The sequence below is a fragment of the Rattus norvegicus genome, chromosome 16, assembly GCF_021556685.1.
Source record: "Rattus norvegicus strain SHRSP/BbbUtx chromosome 16, alternate assembly SHRSP_T2T, whole genome shotgun sequence".
NCBI classification, from domain to species: Eukaryota; Metazoa; Chordata; class Mammalia; order Rodentia; family Muridae; genus Rattus; species Rattus norvegicus.
Window position 1 is genome coordinate 57,044,843 of NC_141549.1, and position 19,776 is coordinate 57,064,618.

The window sequence follows — 19,776 nt, forward strand, 5'->3', positions numbered from 1 at the left end:
CCAGATCATGACAAATACAAAGGAAAATGCTACCAGCAAACCATTGGACTCAGAATGGGGTTCCTGTTGGAGGAGTTAGAGGAAGGTTTGAAGTAGCTGAAGAGGCTTGCAACCCCATAAGAACAACAATACCAACCAACCAGAGCTCCCAGGACTAAACCACTACCCAGAGTACACATGGACAGACCCATGGCTTCAGCTGTATGTGTAGCAGAGGATGGCCTTGTTGGGCACCAATGGGAGAAGCCCTTGGTTTTGCCAAGGCTGGATCCCCCAGTGCAGGGGAATGTCAGGGCGGGGAGGTGGGAAGGGGGAGTGGTTGGGGAGGGGAAATAACCTTATAGAAGGGGGATGGGAATGGGATCAGAGGTTTATGGATGGGAAACCAGAAAGGGAATAACATTTGAAATGAAAATAAAAAATATCCAATAAAATAAAAGTACAGAGTAACAACCAAAATCTATAACAAATTATCTACAATTATTTATTTAATCTGACAAGTAGATGTAATTGCAGATAGAGATCAAGCCCATAATTAATGTGAAGTTAGCCTGGGGTTATATGATATCCTTTCTTAACTAGTAATGCAAGGAAAGTAATAAAGGAGGTAAGTATGATAAACTCAATTCACACAGCAGTAAGTCTCAGAGGCTGAAAACATTCTAGTAGATAAGATTGTATGGAGGCTAGAAGCTTCCAGACTAGGCTTAGGTTAGCAGATGGAGACAGTAGCTTAGGAGACAAGGCGATCTTAGGAGACCAGGTGAATAAAAGTTATAGTTACAAGTTCAAGCATCTGTACCTCCAGGTTGAACAGATCTCTGATCTCCACAGGCACTGTTACTCATGCACATACTCCCAGACACAAAATTAAAAGAAATCTTTGTCAGAAAGTAGAAAAAAATACTGGAAAAACCTAACCTGGAAGCTTATTTAGGAATAAACGCCTAGCTCATACATAAGCTTAGGCTTGTTTCCCTGACAACCTTGTAACTTACATAACCTGTTTAAACTATTCTATGCCTGCCCCATGGCTGGTCACCTCTCCTCAGTCTCATGAACTCTGACTTCCTGAATCTGGGGGCAGAATCCTCACGTACTCTTCTCTGTCCCAGAGTTCCAATCTGTCTGCTGAAATGTACCTGTTACTTCCTGCCTTTTGCTAATAGGCCATCTGCTTTTATTTGACAGGGGATGTTCCACACAGTATACAAGGGATTATCCCTACACATTATCATCCTGCTCTCATTCCTGACTAGACATAATCACGTAAGTGTTCTTAAAAATGCATGTGCAGTCCAAGTCCTAGGTCTTGAGAAACAAGACTGTATTTATTCCAACTTTCCAAATATATACATCATATATAAAAATGTATGATATATATTGACCATATATGTGATATATATGATATATATATTGGCCATATATGATACATATCATATATATTATATAGTCAATGTTATAATCCTTCATTTCCCTGTTTTCTATTGTACTTTATTTGTTTTAGTGGAGCAAAGAACCACTTGCTACATTATGTATGTGAATGTCAGGGGAAAACTTTTGGAAGTCTGCTCTCTCCACTGTGAGAAGGTCCAGGAATTGAACTCAGGCTGTAAGCCATGGCTGCAAGTGCCATGATCCCCTGAGTCATCAAATGACCCCATCATCATTCAACTTAAATGGAACTCCTACTGAACACATCCTGAAAGCCACACTAAGTCAAATGGATTTACTGGATTCTATTGGGCTAATTACATAGTCTTCACAAAGTCTGGATCTTATTTTCGGGTCCCTTTTGATCTTGGGTTTCACATGCAGGAAGATGAGCTATGGGCAGCATTTCAGGGATGAGTCTGAGGGGGACAGACAGTGAGAGAGTCTGAACTCCTGTCTCCATTTGTAATACAAAGAGAAAATATTGGTTTAACCGCTCCTCGGAAGGTGAGGGCAGAGAAACTGTAAATGAGGGATTGCTCTGTCACATTGTAGAATGATACTTGCCCACATTCACAGTCAAGGAAGACTCCAACTTTGTACATTTGCTTTCTCAGCCAGACCTTTCTTAAAGGGGGAAAGACCCAGAGGGTACAATCAGCCCCCATCAGGGACCCCATGAGCAAGACTTTATCTCCGGAAGTCCCAGGAATGCTGTTCGTTCTTTCTGTACAGTCACATATCCCCACCTGCCACTGGGTCGCCTGGCCCACAGCCACTTCCCAGTAATGCCTCCCTGAGTCGAAGCTCTCCGCACCCAACACTGAAGCGCTGAAGTCAAATCTCCTTGGAGTGTCAGGCCCAGTTTTTGGTGTGTCTCGGAATGCCACATGTCTCAGGTCTTCAGATACGACTAGGGAGGGGTGAGCTGTGTCTGGGTCCAAAGTAATATGTCCTATGTGAAGAGAACTTCAATTAATCTTAGGGTTCAGCAAATCTGTGACGGAGGTCTGGTTAGCTATGCTTTCTAATATGGAGCAGCTCCAAAGCAAATGACACATGGCAGAGGGGACTTAGGAGAAGTCTGAAAAAATGACACAAAGCTTTACTTCTCTGGATGGACTTCATGGGAGAAAAATGATGCTGATATAATAATGAGGCAGGCTGTTGTGTGGGGGATGGAAGAGAATCACAAATAAATAGTAAAAGCATCAGGTTTCTTCACACCAAGGTCTGTAAAATTGTGCTGATAACCAGTCACATTCAGATGTCACTTCAGACTCACGTAACATCCCCTAAAGATGTTTTCTAAACCAGACGCTCCCAGAAGCATCGATCCTTGCACAAACGACACAATGGAGGGGTTCTCCATGCTAGTCACATCTTAAAACATAGCTCACTGAGTGTGATAAAATCCCTTAGTATTAAAGATACCTCAGAACCATACTAGAGAGGCTAGGATCACTAGGGAACTCCTGAAAATCAAGTTCAGATCATGACATATGAGGTAATTCTTCAGAACTATCGGAAAGTGATACTTGCCCTCCTTTTTCCCAACAAATATTGTGATTTTCCCAGGCTCCTGAAACACTCTTTTTTTTTTACTGGCTGTATTTTCTTCTCCATACACCACCACCTAGCCTCAGTTTTAAAACCTGCTGAATGATCATGACCCAGTCCCTAAATAAAATACCAACACTAGTTAGAAATCGTATGGGAGTTTGAAATATAGTAAACCCCAAATGAAATTTTAACCTGACCCCTTCCCATTCTGGATTTCTTAGTTAGTAGTATCCACATTCCTTTCATTAGACTAATTCAGAATACTTTTATTTCTAATGTCACGGCCACCAGTAGGTCTGTGGTGATTTGAGAATGGTATCCATAGGCTCATGTCTGTCCATTTGGTCCTCAGTTGATGGAACTTTTAGGGAAGAATTAGGAGGTGTGTCACTGGGGCCGGAATGTGAAGTGTCAAAAGAATCCTGCTATTCCCACTGCGCTGTCTGCTTCATACTTGTGGTTGCAGATGGGACCCTTGTGCCTGCCCCTGCCCAGTCATGATCAATTCTCACTCCCTGAAAGTGTAAGCCCCAAATAACCTCTTTCTTCTGTAAGTTGCCTTGGTCATGCATAGTGTTTCATTACAGCAATAGAAAGGCAACTGGCACAAGGTTCTTTAAGTTCGATTTCTTCCCTTCAGTGAGTTAAATTAGCTCCAGCCCCAGGACTGGCAGCCTGCTTGACCTTAGCAGAGTAGTCACAGTGCTCAACATAAATTGCAGGTTTTCACAGGTACTTAATACCTCCAGAGGACTAGCAAAAACAGTATAAAATTCCCTCCCTCGGGGGTGGGGAGTTGGTGTGGAGGGGACAGAGGGTGGGGGGAATCCCCTTTATTCCCAGCCTAGGTCTTCCTATAAATACTATCTCAAGAACAAAGAAACTTGAGCTGGGAAGGTGGGGGGGTGGTTCAGACCTTTGATCCCAGTACTTGGAGGGAGCTCTCTGTGAGTTCTAGGTTAGCCTGGTCAACAGAGGGAGTTCCAGGACAGTCAGAGATACACAGAGAACCTCCATCTTGGGAAAAGAAAAAATTTCCAGCATGGTGGCACACACCTTCAATCCCAGCACTGGGAAGGCAGAGGTGAGTGGATGGATCTCTGCATTAGTGGCCAGCCTGCCTTACAATGTGAGTTCCAGCACAGCAAGGGCCACACAGACAACCCCTGCTCAACTGGACATCATTTCAAACACATTACAAATTTAATGGCGAGGAGCACTAGATAATGGAATTATTAGACCCAGACTCTAATGTAACTTTAAGTCATATGTTTGAGGAAATGTAAACTGTAAACACACCCACATTACGTGGAGCAGGGAGTGCCGCTCGGTGGTAGAGGAGGTGCTTAGCAGACCTGGGCGTTCAATCCCTACATCATACCGTAAAAATGCCTGCATTATCTAGACAACTTCATACCGTAAAAATGCCTGCATTATCTAGACAACTTGAAGATGTGCACGAGCAGACGTTCATGTTTGCTGGGATGACCCTGTGATTTCCACACATAACTTGGGTACACGGTATTCATGCTTCGGCCCACTTACTTTGGAGCCTCAGGAGAACATTGCTTGTCCCGATTATCCGGCATGCACTCAGGTCTGTTATCTGAGCTGGCTCTAGGCTCTGAAGCAGTATAGACTCACTCCTAGGGGAAAAAAGGGGGGAGGGGTCAGTCCCGGACATTCACTTGCATTAACTTTTATCCATAGGTCTAACCTTATTTTTGCCCAGCATTCCCACCCCTCATGTGTCTAAGATATAGGTCACATTTTTCACCCAATTGTTTCTAGAAACTCACCTTTTTAAATAGCACTCTGCATTCTAAGGGGGGAAAAAGAGACAAGATTACACTGGGTATTGGAACCAAAGCATTTCTAAGTCATGTCCAAGACACTAAAAAGTATAACACTTGTATGTGTGACCACAGGAGAGAAGACTACAGGCTCTTTCTCACCCTCTCCTCTGTCTCCTTTGAAATGATATCCATGTATTTCCTTTCTGCTGCTGAGGACTAGGGCTTGAGCAGAGCAGATGGAGGGCCACTAGGCCAAGAGGGCATTTGGAGCCAGGTCAGGCGGGGGCTGAACATAACTGGGTCACACCTGCTCATGTTGTCTGGAAATAGGCTAGGCTCAGGAATTGAACTATTTCCTCAGGGGTTATGTACAGAGGCTTTTCAGTGAGATTTTTAAAATCACTTATTTTAAATATTTTTAATTTTTAAAATATTATGAATTGGGGTTAGGTCTATTGCAAAGTAGTGTTTGCTCAGTAATTTAGTCACCACTAGTACCACTAAAAAAGTCCATAAATACTATGAATGAACATACTTTTCAGATAAGTATATGTGGGATAGAGCAGATTTAAAGGACATTCTTGCTTTTCAGTACCTAGCTTTTGAAAGAACAATGGATGTTAATATATAACATTTTAAATACATAGCTGTTCAGGCTGTACTAAAACACCCTAGCCAGATAGCTCCTTATAATAAGAATCTTTATCACATATTGGAAGCTGATAATTTCATAGATTTAGTACCTAGGGAGGTACTTTCACATCACATGGTGAAGACAACTGTTTCATAAAGGTCACTAATCCCGTTAGGAGAGTGCCATTCTATTAGCCAATCACCTTCTAAAGATTCCATCTCTAATACCACTGCCCCTGAAGATGATTTCAATGTATGGGACATATGTGAACATTCAGACAACAACAGAGAGTACACAACCTTTCCCCCATTTTCAGGTTGCAGTTCATTACTTTGTGGAGGATTTTTACCTTTTGACAGCATCTGTGAATGTTAACAAGCACATACATACTCACCAATTCCTTTCTAAAAGTTGAACAAAAAGCAGTTGTGTTAATTATTCTTTGCCTACTGGATGGGTACAAAACTCTTCACCCGATTTCCCCAGAGAGGTATATCTCAATTCAAGCTTAATTGTTTTGCTTTATTGTTTTAGTGACAAGGTATCACTCTGTAGCTCTGGCTAGCGTGTAACTAACAGCAATCCCCCTGCCTCATCCTCCCAAGTATTGGCATCACAACCATGAGTGACTCTGTCTGGCTTTCAAACATACTAAGATAATTGCTTTCAGGTGATGAATCACTTTATGAAATAGCTCGACACCCTGCCAGGATACATTGTAGGAATTGTGATGTGTGTCCGCATTGTGTGAGATTCACCTCTGCTTCAATCAGAGTAAGCGTGCCTAACTTCTCAAACATCTGTCTTATGGTGAACTTGACCTAAGTCATATATATACACATACACACACACACACACACACACACACACACACACACACACACACACACACACACACACATATACACTGTAGCTGACTTCAGACACACCAGAAGACAGTATCAGATCCCATTACAGACTGTTGTGAGCCACCATGCGGTTGCTGGGATTGAACTCAGGACCTCTGGAAGAGCAGTCAGAGCTCTTAACTGCTGAGCCATCTCTCCAGCCCAAAGTCCTATATTTTTAACATTTAGAAAGATACCTTGAGAGAACATCTATTTACTATCACTCGCGTGCGTGTATGTGCACACACGTGCAGGTAGGTATATACATACACACACACACACACACACACACACACACACACACACATTTGGAAGAGGACAAAAAGTGTACAACCCAGGGACTATGTATGACTACAAGGAAACATTGTCTTCTGAACACATCAGGCCAGTTGCATGGATGAACTCAGAGCAGTTGTGACAGCATGTATAGATGTGTGAACCCAGGTTAGACTAAGTCCTAGCATGGAGTGCTCAGTTGGGAACACAATTTCAACTCCAGTCATGGGATTATAAGAAACTGCTGGCTGCTGGATGAAGGAGAGACAGTTTTCATTAAGAATGAAGTCCCTTTAGGGTAACTGCTCTCTTACAGAAGAGCATACATCCAATAATATTTGGGCATCAGAAACTGGTCTTGAAGAATAAGGAAGAGTAGAAGGGAGGGTGGGAAGGACAAAGAGAGGGAGGGAGGGAGGAAGGAAGGAAGCTGGGTGGGAAGGAGTGGATCTGGAAAGAGTTTGAGGGCCTTCAAGATGATCAAAACATATCATGCAGAACTGCCAAAGGACTTATTTGAGACAAGGTCTTACTGTGTAGCTTTGCTGGCCTGAAAGTGGTTCTGTAGACCAGAATGGCTTGAACTGGTAGAGATCCATTATCGTTAAAGGACTCATTTAATAAGAAGAAAGACAGTACATTACCATTATCATGTTGTCACGTCCATGTACAGTAAGACATCAGAACTTATTACTACCATCCATCAGTCATCGATCTATGCTTTGACCTACAACTCAGTGTGGACAGTCAACTGCCCCTTTCCGGTTTTCTCCTGGTCTTTGTTACTCATCAGTCTGTCAATATCTATCTCATCAATTTAAGTTCTACATATGAATGCAAATCTTATACCTTGCTTTCTGTGCTTGGCTTATTACACTTAACATAAGGATCCCAAATTTCATCTAATTAGTATATGATATGTAATTATATCTCATTTAATATATCATTAAGTATATCATATATTATATATTATTAAATATATAATTATATATATTTTAATTATAATTATAAATTATACCTTTGTCTTTTTTTATGGATTAACAGTTTCCCATACATGAGTTACATGTATTATATTTCTTTACTTGTTCCTAATTCTGTAAAAGATTCTCTGGCACGTTAATTTCACATTTCCTTCTGACATATGCCCAGTGTGGGCATTGAGGAAGCCCAGTGCTCTCCCAATGTCTGTACTGATTTACAGACATCAACGGTATTCACAATGCTTCTAGCAGGTGACAATGGCTGCATAGCTTTCACACTGGGTTGAAGATCACTGGATCTGGTATTCTGGAAATGACCCTTAATGAGTCTGTCCTCTCTGCCGTTCCAAATGCTATTAAGGAACTGTTTTCCCCAGTCTTACCTGGAGCAGTGCAACAGCAGATTCTCCACAGTTCCGCTCTAGGTCTGTGATGATCTTCTGGAGGCTGCAGAGGTGCTCAGAAAGCCAGGCTTCGCTCGCCTTCAGTTTGCCCATGTTCTCGCTCCCCAGGTGGCTAAGTCTCTGCAGATGTAGCTCCTCGTTAACTTTCAGCAACTTGTACTCTTTTTAATGTGCACTGGGGTTTTGCCTGTATGTGTGTCTGTGAGGATATCAAATACTCTGGTGTCAGCGTCAGAGGCTGTTGTGAGTTACGTGGGTGTTAGGAATTGAACCCGAACCTGGGTCCTCTGGAACAGCAGACAGTACTCTCAACAACTGAGTCATCTCTCCAGCCCCAAATATGCATGGATTTGGTTGGTTGATTGGTTTCCGTTTTGGTTTTGTTTTTGAGACAGGGTTTCTCTGTGTAGCCATGGCTGTCCTGAAACTCACTCTGCAAACCGGGATGGCCTCAAACTCAGAGATCTGTTTGCCTGTCTCCCAAGTGCTGGGATTAAATCCGAGCACCATAGCACTCCTTTTTCTTTACTAATTCAACCTTGGCCAGGAATCTGAATTCCTGAATGTCTTAGGAAAAGATCTAATCAAGCCAAGCCATGCTTCTGTGTGAAGCAGGGTACCTTTCAATAGAGGCCAGGTGTGACGGCAGCACAAGCCTGTAACGCCTGCACTTGAGAAGGGAGAAGAGGTGCAGAAGATCGTGAGTTCAGGCTAGCCCAGACTGAAGAGGGAAATTTTGTTTCTAAATAAAGAAATTCAACTTTATGCTTATTGTTTGATATGCTAAAGTTAGGTACACATCTCTCCATGTTTACTCAGATTAACAAACAAGGCACCCAAAACACACCACACTCTTTCGGGTGTGACCTTTTGCTCAGAACTTGAATGTTTCACCTCGAATTAAAATAGTAACTTAGGGGCATGGTATCCCTTTAATTCTAGCCCTCCGGGACAGAGGAAGGTGTCTTTGTCAGTTCAAGGCCAACCTGTATGCAAAGCAAGTTTTAGTCCAGCTGGAGCTAAATATCGAGAGTATCTCAAAAACATTTTCTTGTTTTGTTTTTAAAGACAGGATCTGTTTGCATAGCCCTGGCTGTTCTGTAACTCACTATGTGGTACAGGCCAGTCTTGAACTCAGAGAGGTCAACCTACCTCTGCCTCCAGAGTGCTGGGTTTACCGGGATGTACTAGCATGCCTAGCTACTCACAAACAAATTTTAGTGTGGGTGGGGGAGAGGTAACCAGGAAGTGGGATATCATGGGATAGGAGGTTGGTGGAGGGGGTAACTAGGTAGTGGGATGTCATATGAGATGTAAATAAATGGAATGATTAATAAAAAAAAGAAGGAAAATGAGCAAACTTTAAAATCTATAATTTAATCAATAATTAGCAGAGATGCTTATATAATGAGGCCACTGATAACTGGTGTTCCTTTTATCTTTCTAAATGTATTCCACCTGATCATGGTTTTATCAATTAGGAACAACAACAAAATCACAAAAAAACCCCACCCAATACTAGAGGTGGTGGTTTTTTTTTTTTGTTTGTTTGTTTTTTTTTTCTCATTTGGCAAATTGTTTCTGTGTTGGAGAATGCCTCAACTGACAGTCATGCTAGCTAGTCCTCTGACAAGCAGCATCCCTTAGTTCAGTTGCAGCCCCTTGTGCAAGTCTCTTATAGAAGAAGGCTATAGGTTACATTTAATCTCCTGTTGCCATTAAAGAGCCCAACTGTGATAACGGTGTCTGCTATTTAGGGCCTGCTGAAAATGTGCAAGGCTCTGTCTAGGGCTCTCTGTAGATTCTCTCTGTCCAGCCTCCCAGCAGCGTTATGAACTAGAGGTCATTGTTATGTCCACTTCACAGCTAAAGGAACTAGGTTAGACACTGAGCCTCGGGCCCAGGGCTACCTAAACACTAGTAACTATTAGACCATCAATAAGATCCCTGGGAGTCTTCTGAGGTTAATTCTCTCAATGTGGCTCTGAATGGAAACAATATTAGTGCTGTCTTAGCCCTGTGTCTTTCCATGGTTGCAAGTATATTAGCAGTGTCATATGAGATAATAAATACATACAAATAAACGTATGGGGCTCTTTCCTTCCTTGCTTCTCTCTTTAGATGTGTGTTTGAATAGAGTCTTATGAAAGAATTGCAGGTAAGTGCACATGTACATGCTACACACATGGTTGTTGCCACTGAATACATTGTTTCCTTCTTTTTCAAGACAGAGTTTCTTTGTATAGCCCTGGCTATCCTGGAACTCACTTTGTAGACCAGGCTGGCTTCACCTGCCTCAGCCATTCAAGTGTTAGGATTAAAGGTGTCCGTCCCCCAATGCTGTGTCACTGGATAATTTATTTAAGAATAGATACACTGCCTAGTTATTCTCCATCCAGAATATTCTCTCACCTGTAGCATTTTTTGAGACTTCTGCATGAGCTCAGTGCCAAACGTCATCAGCTGGTTCTGGTTAGGCCCGTTTAAGTTCAGGTCAAATTTGCAGCCTGGCTGGCTTGAAAATGGCGCTTTCTTCCCTTCAGTCAGTAACTGGAATATCATCTTATACTCGGCCTCGATCATCTCTTTAAAGCTCTGTTCCTCTTCCTTCCTCAGAGGCAGAGGTTACAGATGTCAGGTTAAACAGGATAAACTGGCAACAGTTCTGTCCCTCTTTCATTAACCATAGCGTAACCGCAAGGAGACATAGAACACGAGGGAAGAAGTAAAAGCCTCAACGGAAGGACAAAGGGAATCCAGTTAAGATATCAGCAAAATCATAAACTCAATTATGTGGACGGAGGAATGTTCACTGACTTTATAAAGCTGACGAAGCAGCCCCGGTGTGATGCTATATAGTCTTAGGGCAGCTGAAGCTGAGGCAGGGGAATGATGTGTTTGAGACCAGTGTGAGCTACTTGAAAGCCTGGTGTCAAAAACCAAAGGAGCTGTGGAAACTGTGACCTGTGGCTAAAAACAACAGGGAATTTCTCTCACATGAGCAAAGTTCTAAGCAAACACACTTCGTTTTGTTCTTTGTGGGATGAAATCTGGCCTCAAACTTGTTTGTAACTGAGGGGTAACTGTAATGTTGGTGAACGTCTTTCTGACTCTCTGCCTCCCCCTCTCTAGCAAGGAGACCACAGATATTCTCACCATGCCTGGTTTTGCTGGGAACCAAACCCTGGGCTTTCAAAGCATGCTAGCAAAACACTATAGTAACTGAGGCACATCGTCTCTGCCCATGTATGTACATGTGTGATGTGATTGGTTTCCTTTTGGAGAGCTGTCCTTGAGACACGTCTCACCAATTTACCTCAGGCTAGCCTGGAAATCACTAGGTAAGTTCAAGCTTTACCTTCCTAACTTGGGGAGCTAGAGGTGTATGTCACTGTTTTTTTTTTTGTTTTTTTTTTTTTAAATCATATTAAAAACAAAAGAGGGTTAGGGATTTAGCTCAGTGGTAGAGCGCTTGCGTAAGGCCCTGGTTCGGTCCCCAGCTCCGAGAAAAAAAAAAAAAAGAAAAATTAAAATAAAAGAAAACTGGAAGATTTATTTCTAACATACAAAAAGTTATTTATACTTTCTTTTTTTTTGGTCATTTTTAAAAATTAAATTTCTTTCTTTTCACTTCTAAAGAGTTCCTTATCAAGAAATGAACATTCTGGGATAGAGTGCTTAAAGAGCACTTGCAGAGAACTGGATATCTCGTCACCCATATCAAGTGGTTCACAAGGCCCATCATTCCAGCTCCAGGGGATCTAAATCCCACAGTTCTCCTTTGGCACCAAATGTATGTGCTCACACATATTTGTAAATAAACCTTAAAACGAATCTTAAAAGTAATTCGCTTTTTTCCTTTATTATAGACTTGAAATACTTTCTCCTGCTTCGCTATCTTCGTGGCAGGTTCCCCTCCCCAGCGTCAGGGCAAACCATCACCTGAATTGTCACCATTCTCTCTCGCTCTTCAGCCAATAAGCATGCAGCTGCTTCAAGCTTCTCCTTCAGTGTAACCAGGGTTTCCTGGAATAACTTCTACAGACAAACAGATCACAGGGTTGCAGAGAAACTCATTGTGTAAGAGGAGGAGGATTCCCCATCCGACTCCAACGCAAACCAGCTCTGGCTGCCCCAGAACTTGACCTATAGACCAGGTTGGCCTCAAACTCAGAGATTCACCTGCCTCTGTCGCCAATAGTGCTGGGATAAAAGGTCTGTGTCACCACCACCGGGCTTGTGGTATTTCTTAATCAACACCCAGGGATGGTTTCTGGAGAACCACTTTATCTGTGTAATCAATCAATCTTCCAGAAGTTGGCCAGACTCCTTTAGATTCCCCCTAAAGCTTACCCTATAATACTCAGCAGATTCTTGGATACCACATGCCTCATGCCGCTTGTGCTCTGGTGATTGGAAACATTTGCTGGAAATTATGATTTGGTCCTCGTCACTGAAGAGCTGCGATGGTTCCGGGTGTGTCCCACAGTGTGGCTCCTCTGTGATGCTGCATGGTAAGTGGGGCTTGGGCACTTGGGACATTTTGGTCAGTGCCACCATATGAAGACTAGGTTGCTTGTTTCTGATGTGGACCTCTTCCCTGCAGATGAAGAAGAGGAGAGAAGTCGGTGTATTTTTGTTATCTGAAGCAGGTCCACTTGGTATTCTCAGGAGCTACAGTGCAACAGAATCCAACGAGCTTTTCAGCCACCCTGGGCTGAGTGAGGAAGGAGGCAGAGTTACTGCAGCGTTCCTGGCTGGACAGGTTTAAGCTTCTGACCATCTAGCAATAGCTTTAAAGATTAGATTAACTGTAAGCAATTGCAGAAGAGAATGTTTCTCTACAAGTCAACAGGAGGCAAAATGTGAATATCACAGTGTACTAACCTCTCTTCCTTCAGTCCCTCTTGAGATGGGATTGTAGGTGGCATCCGACAGCTACACCCAGTGATCCTTTAACTTTCGAATTAATGCTTAAGACATAATGTTTTTTACAATATTTAAGTGTAATAGTTTGGCACATATATTTTAAAGAATGTATTATTGGTCAAGTGAGTTGACTGAGAGGTTAAGAGTGTGTACTGCTCTTGTAGAGAACTGGAGTTCACAAAAGACAGTAGCAATTCTAGCTTTGGGGGAATCCAAAACTTCTGGCTTCCTTGGGTGCCTACCCTTAGGTACATAGATATACCTGCACCATGGCTACCCTCTTCCTACGCTATATTTAATTAAAAATTAAATAAATATTGCAGGGTGAAATGGTGCATACTTTGTATCCCAGCACCCTGGAAGGAGAGGCAGGCAGATATATATGGGTTTGAGATCGACCCTGTTTCAAACAACTGAAAGATATACATAGATTTCTCTTTTAAAAAAGATCATTATACTTAGATATCTTTTTATTTTTAGATGGAGTCTCACTATGCAGTTCTGCATCCTTAGTGCTGGGTTTAAAAGTACGAGCCACCACATCCAGCTACATATATCTTAAAGTAGTAGATGTTATTTATTTATTTATTTATTTATTTATTTATTTATTTATTTATTTATTGGTGTTTTGAAAAGCACCCAAACACAGGGTTCCTCTGTGTAGTCCTTGCTGTCCTAGAACTTGCTCTATAGACCAGGCTGGTCTTAACCTCAGAGAGATCCGCCTGCCTCTGCCTCCACAGTGCTGGGATCACCATCTAGGAAAGCAGAGCTTTTCTAAAAGACTTTCCAGGGTTGGTGGCTCATTCTGTAATTGCCATCACTCTGGAGGCTGAGGCAGAATTAGAGCGCTAGTTCAACCCCAGTTACTTCTTTCTGATGGCTGCTAAATGGATGGCTCATTAAGGATCAAGAAACAGGACTGGTAGCAAAGGGTCCTGAGTAGTCTTTACTCTGCATACTTCACAAGGGATGGGAATTTAGCTCCATCATAGGGTGCTTGGTTAGCATGTGTGAGGCCCTGGTCTCAATCTTCATCACCTCAAAAGAAAAGTGAAATAGCTTTCTGTTTTCTTGAAGAGTAAAGTATTACACTGTGCTGGCTTGGCGACATAGGCCCATTCATTACTTCAGCAGTCAGGAAGCTTGAACCAGGAGGATTTCCTAGAATCTGAAGCCCAGCCTGGGCTATTGAGTGAGAGGTCTCAAAAAGCCAAACAAACAAAGAGAAAATAGCTTTGGTTTGATTATAGCAATGAATAAATTATTCTCTAAATAATTAAAAAAAAAGAATTAAAAAAAAGTATATGATTTAATAGTCTTGGTGACAAAGTGGGAAAACTCTTAGACAATTATTAATGCCTTACATAGAAACACAATGGTTGCTTACAGAAAATATATTTCTGTGACACGTTTGGGTGGTACGTTGTATCAGAGCTGTTTCTTTGGTTTAGGCTGGTCTCTGACTCCTTCCCTAGCCAGTGGAGACTAACCTTGAATTCCTTACTGATCACGGGACCTTCAGTTTCTGAGTGCCTGAATTACAGGTATGCAGTAGCAGTCCCAATTTTATTTTACTTGACTTTTTTTGTGAGACACTATTTATTAATAGCATTTTTACTTGTATGTTTGTTTTGCGACGAGATCTCATTTTATAGCACAGGTTTGCCCGAATCTGGCTGTGTCTCAGTTCAAACCCTTGGCTATCCTTCCTCTTCCTTCTCAAATGCTGGGATTACCAGCCTCATCGCACCAGAGTAACAGGTATTTTTGTTGTTGTTGTTTTAACCCTTTAAAGAACTGAAGCTATGTTGGTGGTACATCCCTGCAGAGTTGGGACTGCTGAGATAGGAATTTGATATATTAAGTGTTTGAAAGGACTGCAAACATGAGAGCCCTTTTCCAAATGACTAACGTATGCGGTTTCACAACTAGGCATGGAGGAAGGAAGGATTCAAGTGACAGAATAGCCTGGTGTAGGGGCACAGAATTTAAGCTATTTGGGAATCCAGGCCAGGATCCTAAATTGAGACATACCTGGGTCACAGGTGATAAGTCCAAGGTCTACCTGTGTGAGGTTTCTATTAAAAAGGCAAAAGAAGGAAAGCAAGGTTAGGGAGGGACTCATGGGCAGAATGTTTGCCTGGTATTCATGAGGACTTGGACTTAAAACCCCGGGAGCTATAAGAAAGTAAATAAAAATTAATGCAAGCATGCAAAAGAAAATCAGCTGACAAGACTACAGGACAATAAGCAATGACCAGGAGGTGCTATTAATAATATTCTCTATTTTTCTTTTAAATTATTACCTATGTGAGGTCAGATTTCAAACAACCAACCAAAACCATGTATTCCTAAAGACAGATTGTCATGCACATACTAGGAAACGACTTTTTTTTTTTGAGAAGCTTTAAGTGGAAAAACTTTTCAAAACAGAAAAACCATACACTTGTCTAAAAAAAAAAAAAGTGACTAAGGTCTGTAATCCCAGCATCTGGGAAACTGAGGCCAGGATCAGGAGTCTAATCCACCCTGGGCTACATAAAATCCAGCCATTCATCATTGGGAATTATGGCCCTGAAGAATAAATTCTCTCAAAGGGGTTTCAGGCAATTCATTTATGATTTTAGTAATGTTGTAACTCCTAGCCACAAGTGCTATACAAACATGAATTCCAAGCAATGTATAAGGAAGGCGTCAAACGTTTTTTACTGCCCACTGGCCGGATAAGAAATACTATTACAAGTACTTCTTATTATTCTTTTACCTTCAAACAAAAAAGAGCCTGTTCAGTTTTCTTATCCACTTTTCTATCAGGTTTTTAGTCAAATTTAAAGAGATACTTATCTACTTAACAGTAGCCTGTATGAAGAAGTAGGAGGTCCTGTAGTCTCAGCAGGAGAAGTGGAGGCAGGAGGATCACCACCAGCAAGGGCAGCCCTGCATATAAACTAAAACCCAGGCTTGAAAAACAAAAAGTCCAACAAGCAGCCATGGGAATAGCAAATGCGTTTCCTCTAGTCACAATCTGCCCAGGCCTCTTAAGCTCTTGAAGAATTTCCATCGTCTGGCTTTCCAGAGCCTACCCCAGTGACTTAAGACACTCAGGTTCCCTATTTCCTTCTGCCACAGTAGCCGGCTTCTGACCTTCCTCCAGGCTTTTTAAGATCCTATCTGCTGACAGAACTCAGACTGACTGGTTTAGCGTCTCAGCCTCCTGTCTTTGGCTCCATACGGCCTCCCCACTCTTTTTTTTCTTTTGGGTTCCTAGCTGTCCTGGAACTTTGTAGACCAGGCTGGTCTGGAACTCAGAGATATAACTGCCTTTGCCTCCTGAGTGCGTGCTGGGATTAAAGGTGTGAATATTCAGATCTGAAATGTCTCAAGACGTGGACAGAGAAATGACGCCATTTTTGGGGTGTCTGAAAAAGGTTTACCCATGGAACATTCTTCACAAGGAATCAAGTTCCTTACATCTCTGTATACAGCATATTAGGTACTCAAATATTTCAAAATATAATAAAGACAGGCGATGATATCTTTCTTCAATGAGGAAGGCAGGAGCAGGTAGCTCTCTGCAAGAGAGCCATGGGCTACATGGGAACCTTTCTTATAAAGACTGTATATATATTATATATATAATGTATATATGGTGAGAAAGGGTTTCTCTATGTCCTGGAACCTGCTATGTAGACCAAGCTGGCTTGGAATTCAGAGATCCTCCAGCCGCCGTCTCCCCAGGACTCGGATTAAGTGTGCCATCACATCCATCCTTAAAAACAGTATTTTTGTTGTTGTTGTTGTTGTTTTTTCTTATTGTTTGTTTTGGTGGGGAAGACTTCTACCAGTCAGCAAAATGTTAAAGCAAATCAAAGGACAGGTCAAACATTAATTTAAAAAAACAAAAACAAAAACAAAAAAACTGGAGAGATGGCTCAGCTGTTAAAGAGCACTGACTGCTCTTTCAGAGGTCCTGAGTTCAATTCCCAGCAACCACATGGTGACCCACAACCATCTGTAACAGGATCCCAGGCCCTCTTCTGGTGTGTTTGAAGACAGCTACGGTGTACTCACATAAATAAAAATTAATAAATCTTAAAAAAAAAAAGACAAGAAATTCAGGCCAAGTTGTGGTGGTACAGGCCTTTAATCCTAGTGTCAGGTGAGGCAGAGAGGCAGGCAGATCTGAGAGTTTGAGGTCAGCCTGACCTACAGAGAAGGTTGAGGGCCATCAGGGATGCACAGAGAAACCCTGTCTCAAACAAAACACAACACAACAAAACAATCCAAACCAAAAAGCTTCCAAGAGTAAAACCCAAGAAATCCCTGCCTCCCTGGGCTTGCTTTTCCCAAATGTTTTATTTTCCTATTGTCCTGCCTTTCTCCCGTGTTCATTTATTCTTTTACTGCCCCCGCCACTACCATCTGTCAATCAACCATCCATCCAAAATTACATTGTTGAATCTGATCAGGCAGGAGAGCTCACACGGGCTTCTAATTCCAGCACTTGAGCAGCTAAGGTACAGGCCTGGGAGTTCGAAAGTTCAACAGACCAAAAACGAGACCTTGTCTCATTAAAAAAAAAGTTTGTTTTTTAACAGTGGCCAGAAACGTACTCGAGTTCAAGGCCAGCCTGGGCTACCTGTGGAGGTTCAAGTCCAGTGTCCCCAAGTCGACTCGGCCATCTGCGGCTCCAGTTCTAGGTGGATCCAACACTGTCCTCTGGCCTCCACGGGCACCAGTTATGCTTGCAGAGCAATGCTCCCATACATAAATCAACTAATTTTTAACATAAAAAGTTGGGCCGCCTCGATGGTTCAGTATACTAAGGCGGTTTCGGACAAGCCCGAAGGCTAAACCGGATACTCAGGCCCTACAGGAAGGAGAAAATGGAGAATGGACGGCTTCCACAAGCCTGGCCTCACAGCGGGGGGTCCGGGTCATCCCGAAACCCCCACCCCCACACAAGCTCAGGAAGAAGTGAACAAAGTTACGATTGTGGAAACGATGATGCAAAGTGGAAAACTCACCTCCTTTTCCTGAAGTCTTAAGGATTTCCTTTAGGGAAAGACATCACAGCCAGTGGAGACCAGAGACTTCTGTGCAAAGGTCAGTTAGCAGCCTCAGGGTCTCTCACAGAGGCGGCAGATAAGCCTGCCATTTTATCTGGCCCCACCTCCTAGGCTGCTGACTCAGTAGAGCCCTGTAGGGGTAGGTTAATTTACATTTCTAAACAGTTGTAAGAAGATTCCACAAAACACGGAATCTGGCCTAGAACCTCCGTTCCTTTTGGATTGGCTAGCACAGTGCTGGTAATCCCTGATTTGGAAAGGCTGAGGCAGGAGGATTGCTGCAAATTTGAAGTGGGCTAAGGGTAAAGTGTGAGTTCCAAGCCAGCTTGGACCACAGACAGAGATTCTGAGAATAGAAAAAATGCTACTCACTCATTCTGGAATTCTATTAAGCAAGCAAGCAAAGAAACAAACAAAAAACAAAACAAAACAAAAAACCCCAACAAAACAAACAAACAGGGCAGGCATGGCAGGAGGAGGGGGAGGAGGGAGAGGGAAAGGGGAGGGGCAGGGGAGGGGGACGAGAAAAGATCTCAAAGTGATTGAGGGCAGCCTCTACACAGTTCTGTTGAGTCTTAGGGCCCCAAACTATCGGTACTCATGACAAGCTTTTAGGGTGGTGGATTGGGTCCCACCTGGGGTTAATTATGCCAGAAAACCTCAAAAGCATTTCTCAGAAGCCGTTTACAACTAGGGGACCGCTCCCTGCCACAGCAGCCCTCACTTAATCTATCCGGTCACAATTCCCAGAACTTCCTCTCTCTGACAGTCCGAGTTTCAGTGTTTGAGATGCCCACTTCTTTCACGCTATAAACCCCAATAAGCTTTTGCAGCCAGCACTGCCTTCTGCTGTCAGAGGAGGAGCTCATCAGTTTGCAGTAAAACCTGTTAGCTCTTTCCACAGAGATGGGCTGTGTTCAATGTTTCTTGCTGCGCCTACTTAGAAATTCCAGGACAGCCAAAGCTACATAGATAGCCCCTGTTTGGTGGGGGTCGGTGAGGGGAGGGAATACATTATACTGGCTGCTTTTATTTTCAACTTGACACAAGCTAGAGTTATCACAAAGAAAGGAGCCTCCCTTGAGGAAATGACTCTAGGAGATCCAGCTGTAAGGCATTTTCTCAATTAGTGATCAAGTGGGGAGGCCCATTGTGTGTGGTGCCATCCCTGGGCTGGCAGTCCTGGGTTCTATAAGAAAGCAAGCTGAGCAAGCCAGGGGAAGCAAGCCAGTAAGTAACATCCCTCCATGGCCTCTGCATCAGCTCCTTCTTCCTGACCTGCTTGAGTTCCAGTCCTGACTTCCTTTGGTGATGAACAGCAATGTGGAAGTGTAAGCTGAATAAACTTTTTCCTCCCCAACTTGCTTCTTGGTCATGATGTTTGCGCAGGAATAGAAACCCTGACTAAGACAGGTATATATCAGGAAAATGGATAGAAGTGGAAAGGATTATATCGAGGTGACCCAGGCTCAGAAATATCTCTCTCAGATGCAGACCATAGCTTCTAAGTGTTACTTATGCCAGAGTGACTGTGTATGGGGCCAGGAAACCAGAAGGGAGTCCAAAATAGGGAAACAATGACTTTAAGTGTGTGTGTGTGTGTGTGTGTGTGTGTGTGTGTGTGTGTGAGAGAGAGAGAGAGAGATAGAGAGAGAGATAGAGAGAGAGAGAGAGACAGAGGGAGAGAGAGGGAGAGAGAGAGAGAGAAAGAGAGAGGATGGGGTATGAACGAGGAAATGGGAGCATGGGAGCAGAAGGAAAAGGAGTTAATGGAGGAGTCCCCCAAGGACATGGAGGCAAA

General features: G+C 42.8%; 2 protein-coding genes across 1 annotated transcript; one reads left to right on the top strand and one right to left on the bottom strand.

Annotated features, from left to right (window-relative positions):
• Positions 1-19,776, top strand: part of Erich1 (glutamate-rich 1) — a gene marked incomplete at its 5' end in the record, with an annotated part of 52,793,804 nt that overhangs the window by 26,174,283 nt on the left and 26,599,745 nt on the right.
• Triml2 (tripartite motif family-like 2) lies at positions 1,716-18,013 on the bottom strand. Its single transcript, NM_001191690.2, is given in 8 exon segments — positions 1,716-2,389; positions 4,543-4,643; positions 4,797-4,819; positions 7,954-8,094; positions 10,387-10,581; positions 11,917-12,012; positions 12,328-12,574; positions 17,934-18,013. Coding segments are annotated over 7 exon segments (1,293 nt in total). The 5' UTR covers positions 12,517-12,574; positions 17,934-18,013; the 3' UTR covers positions 1,716-1,841.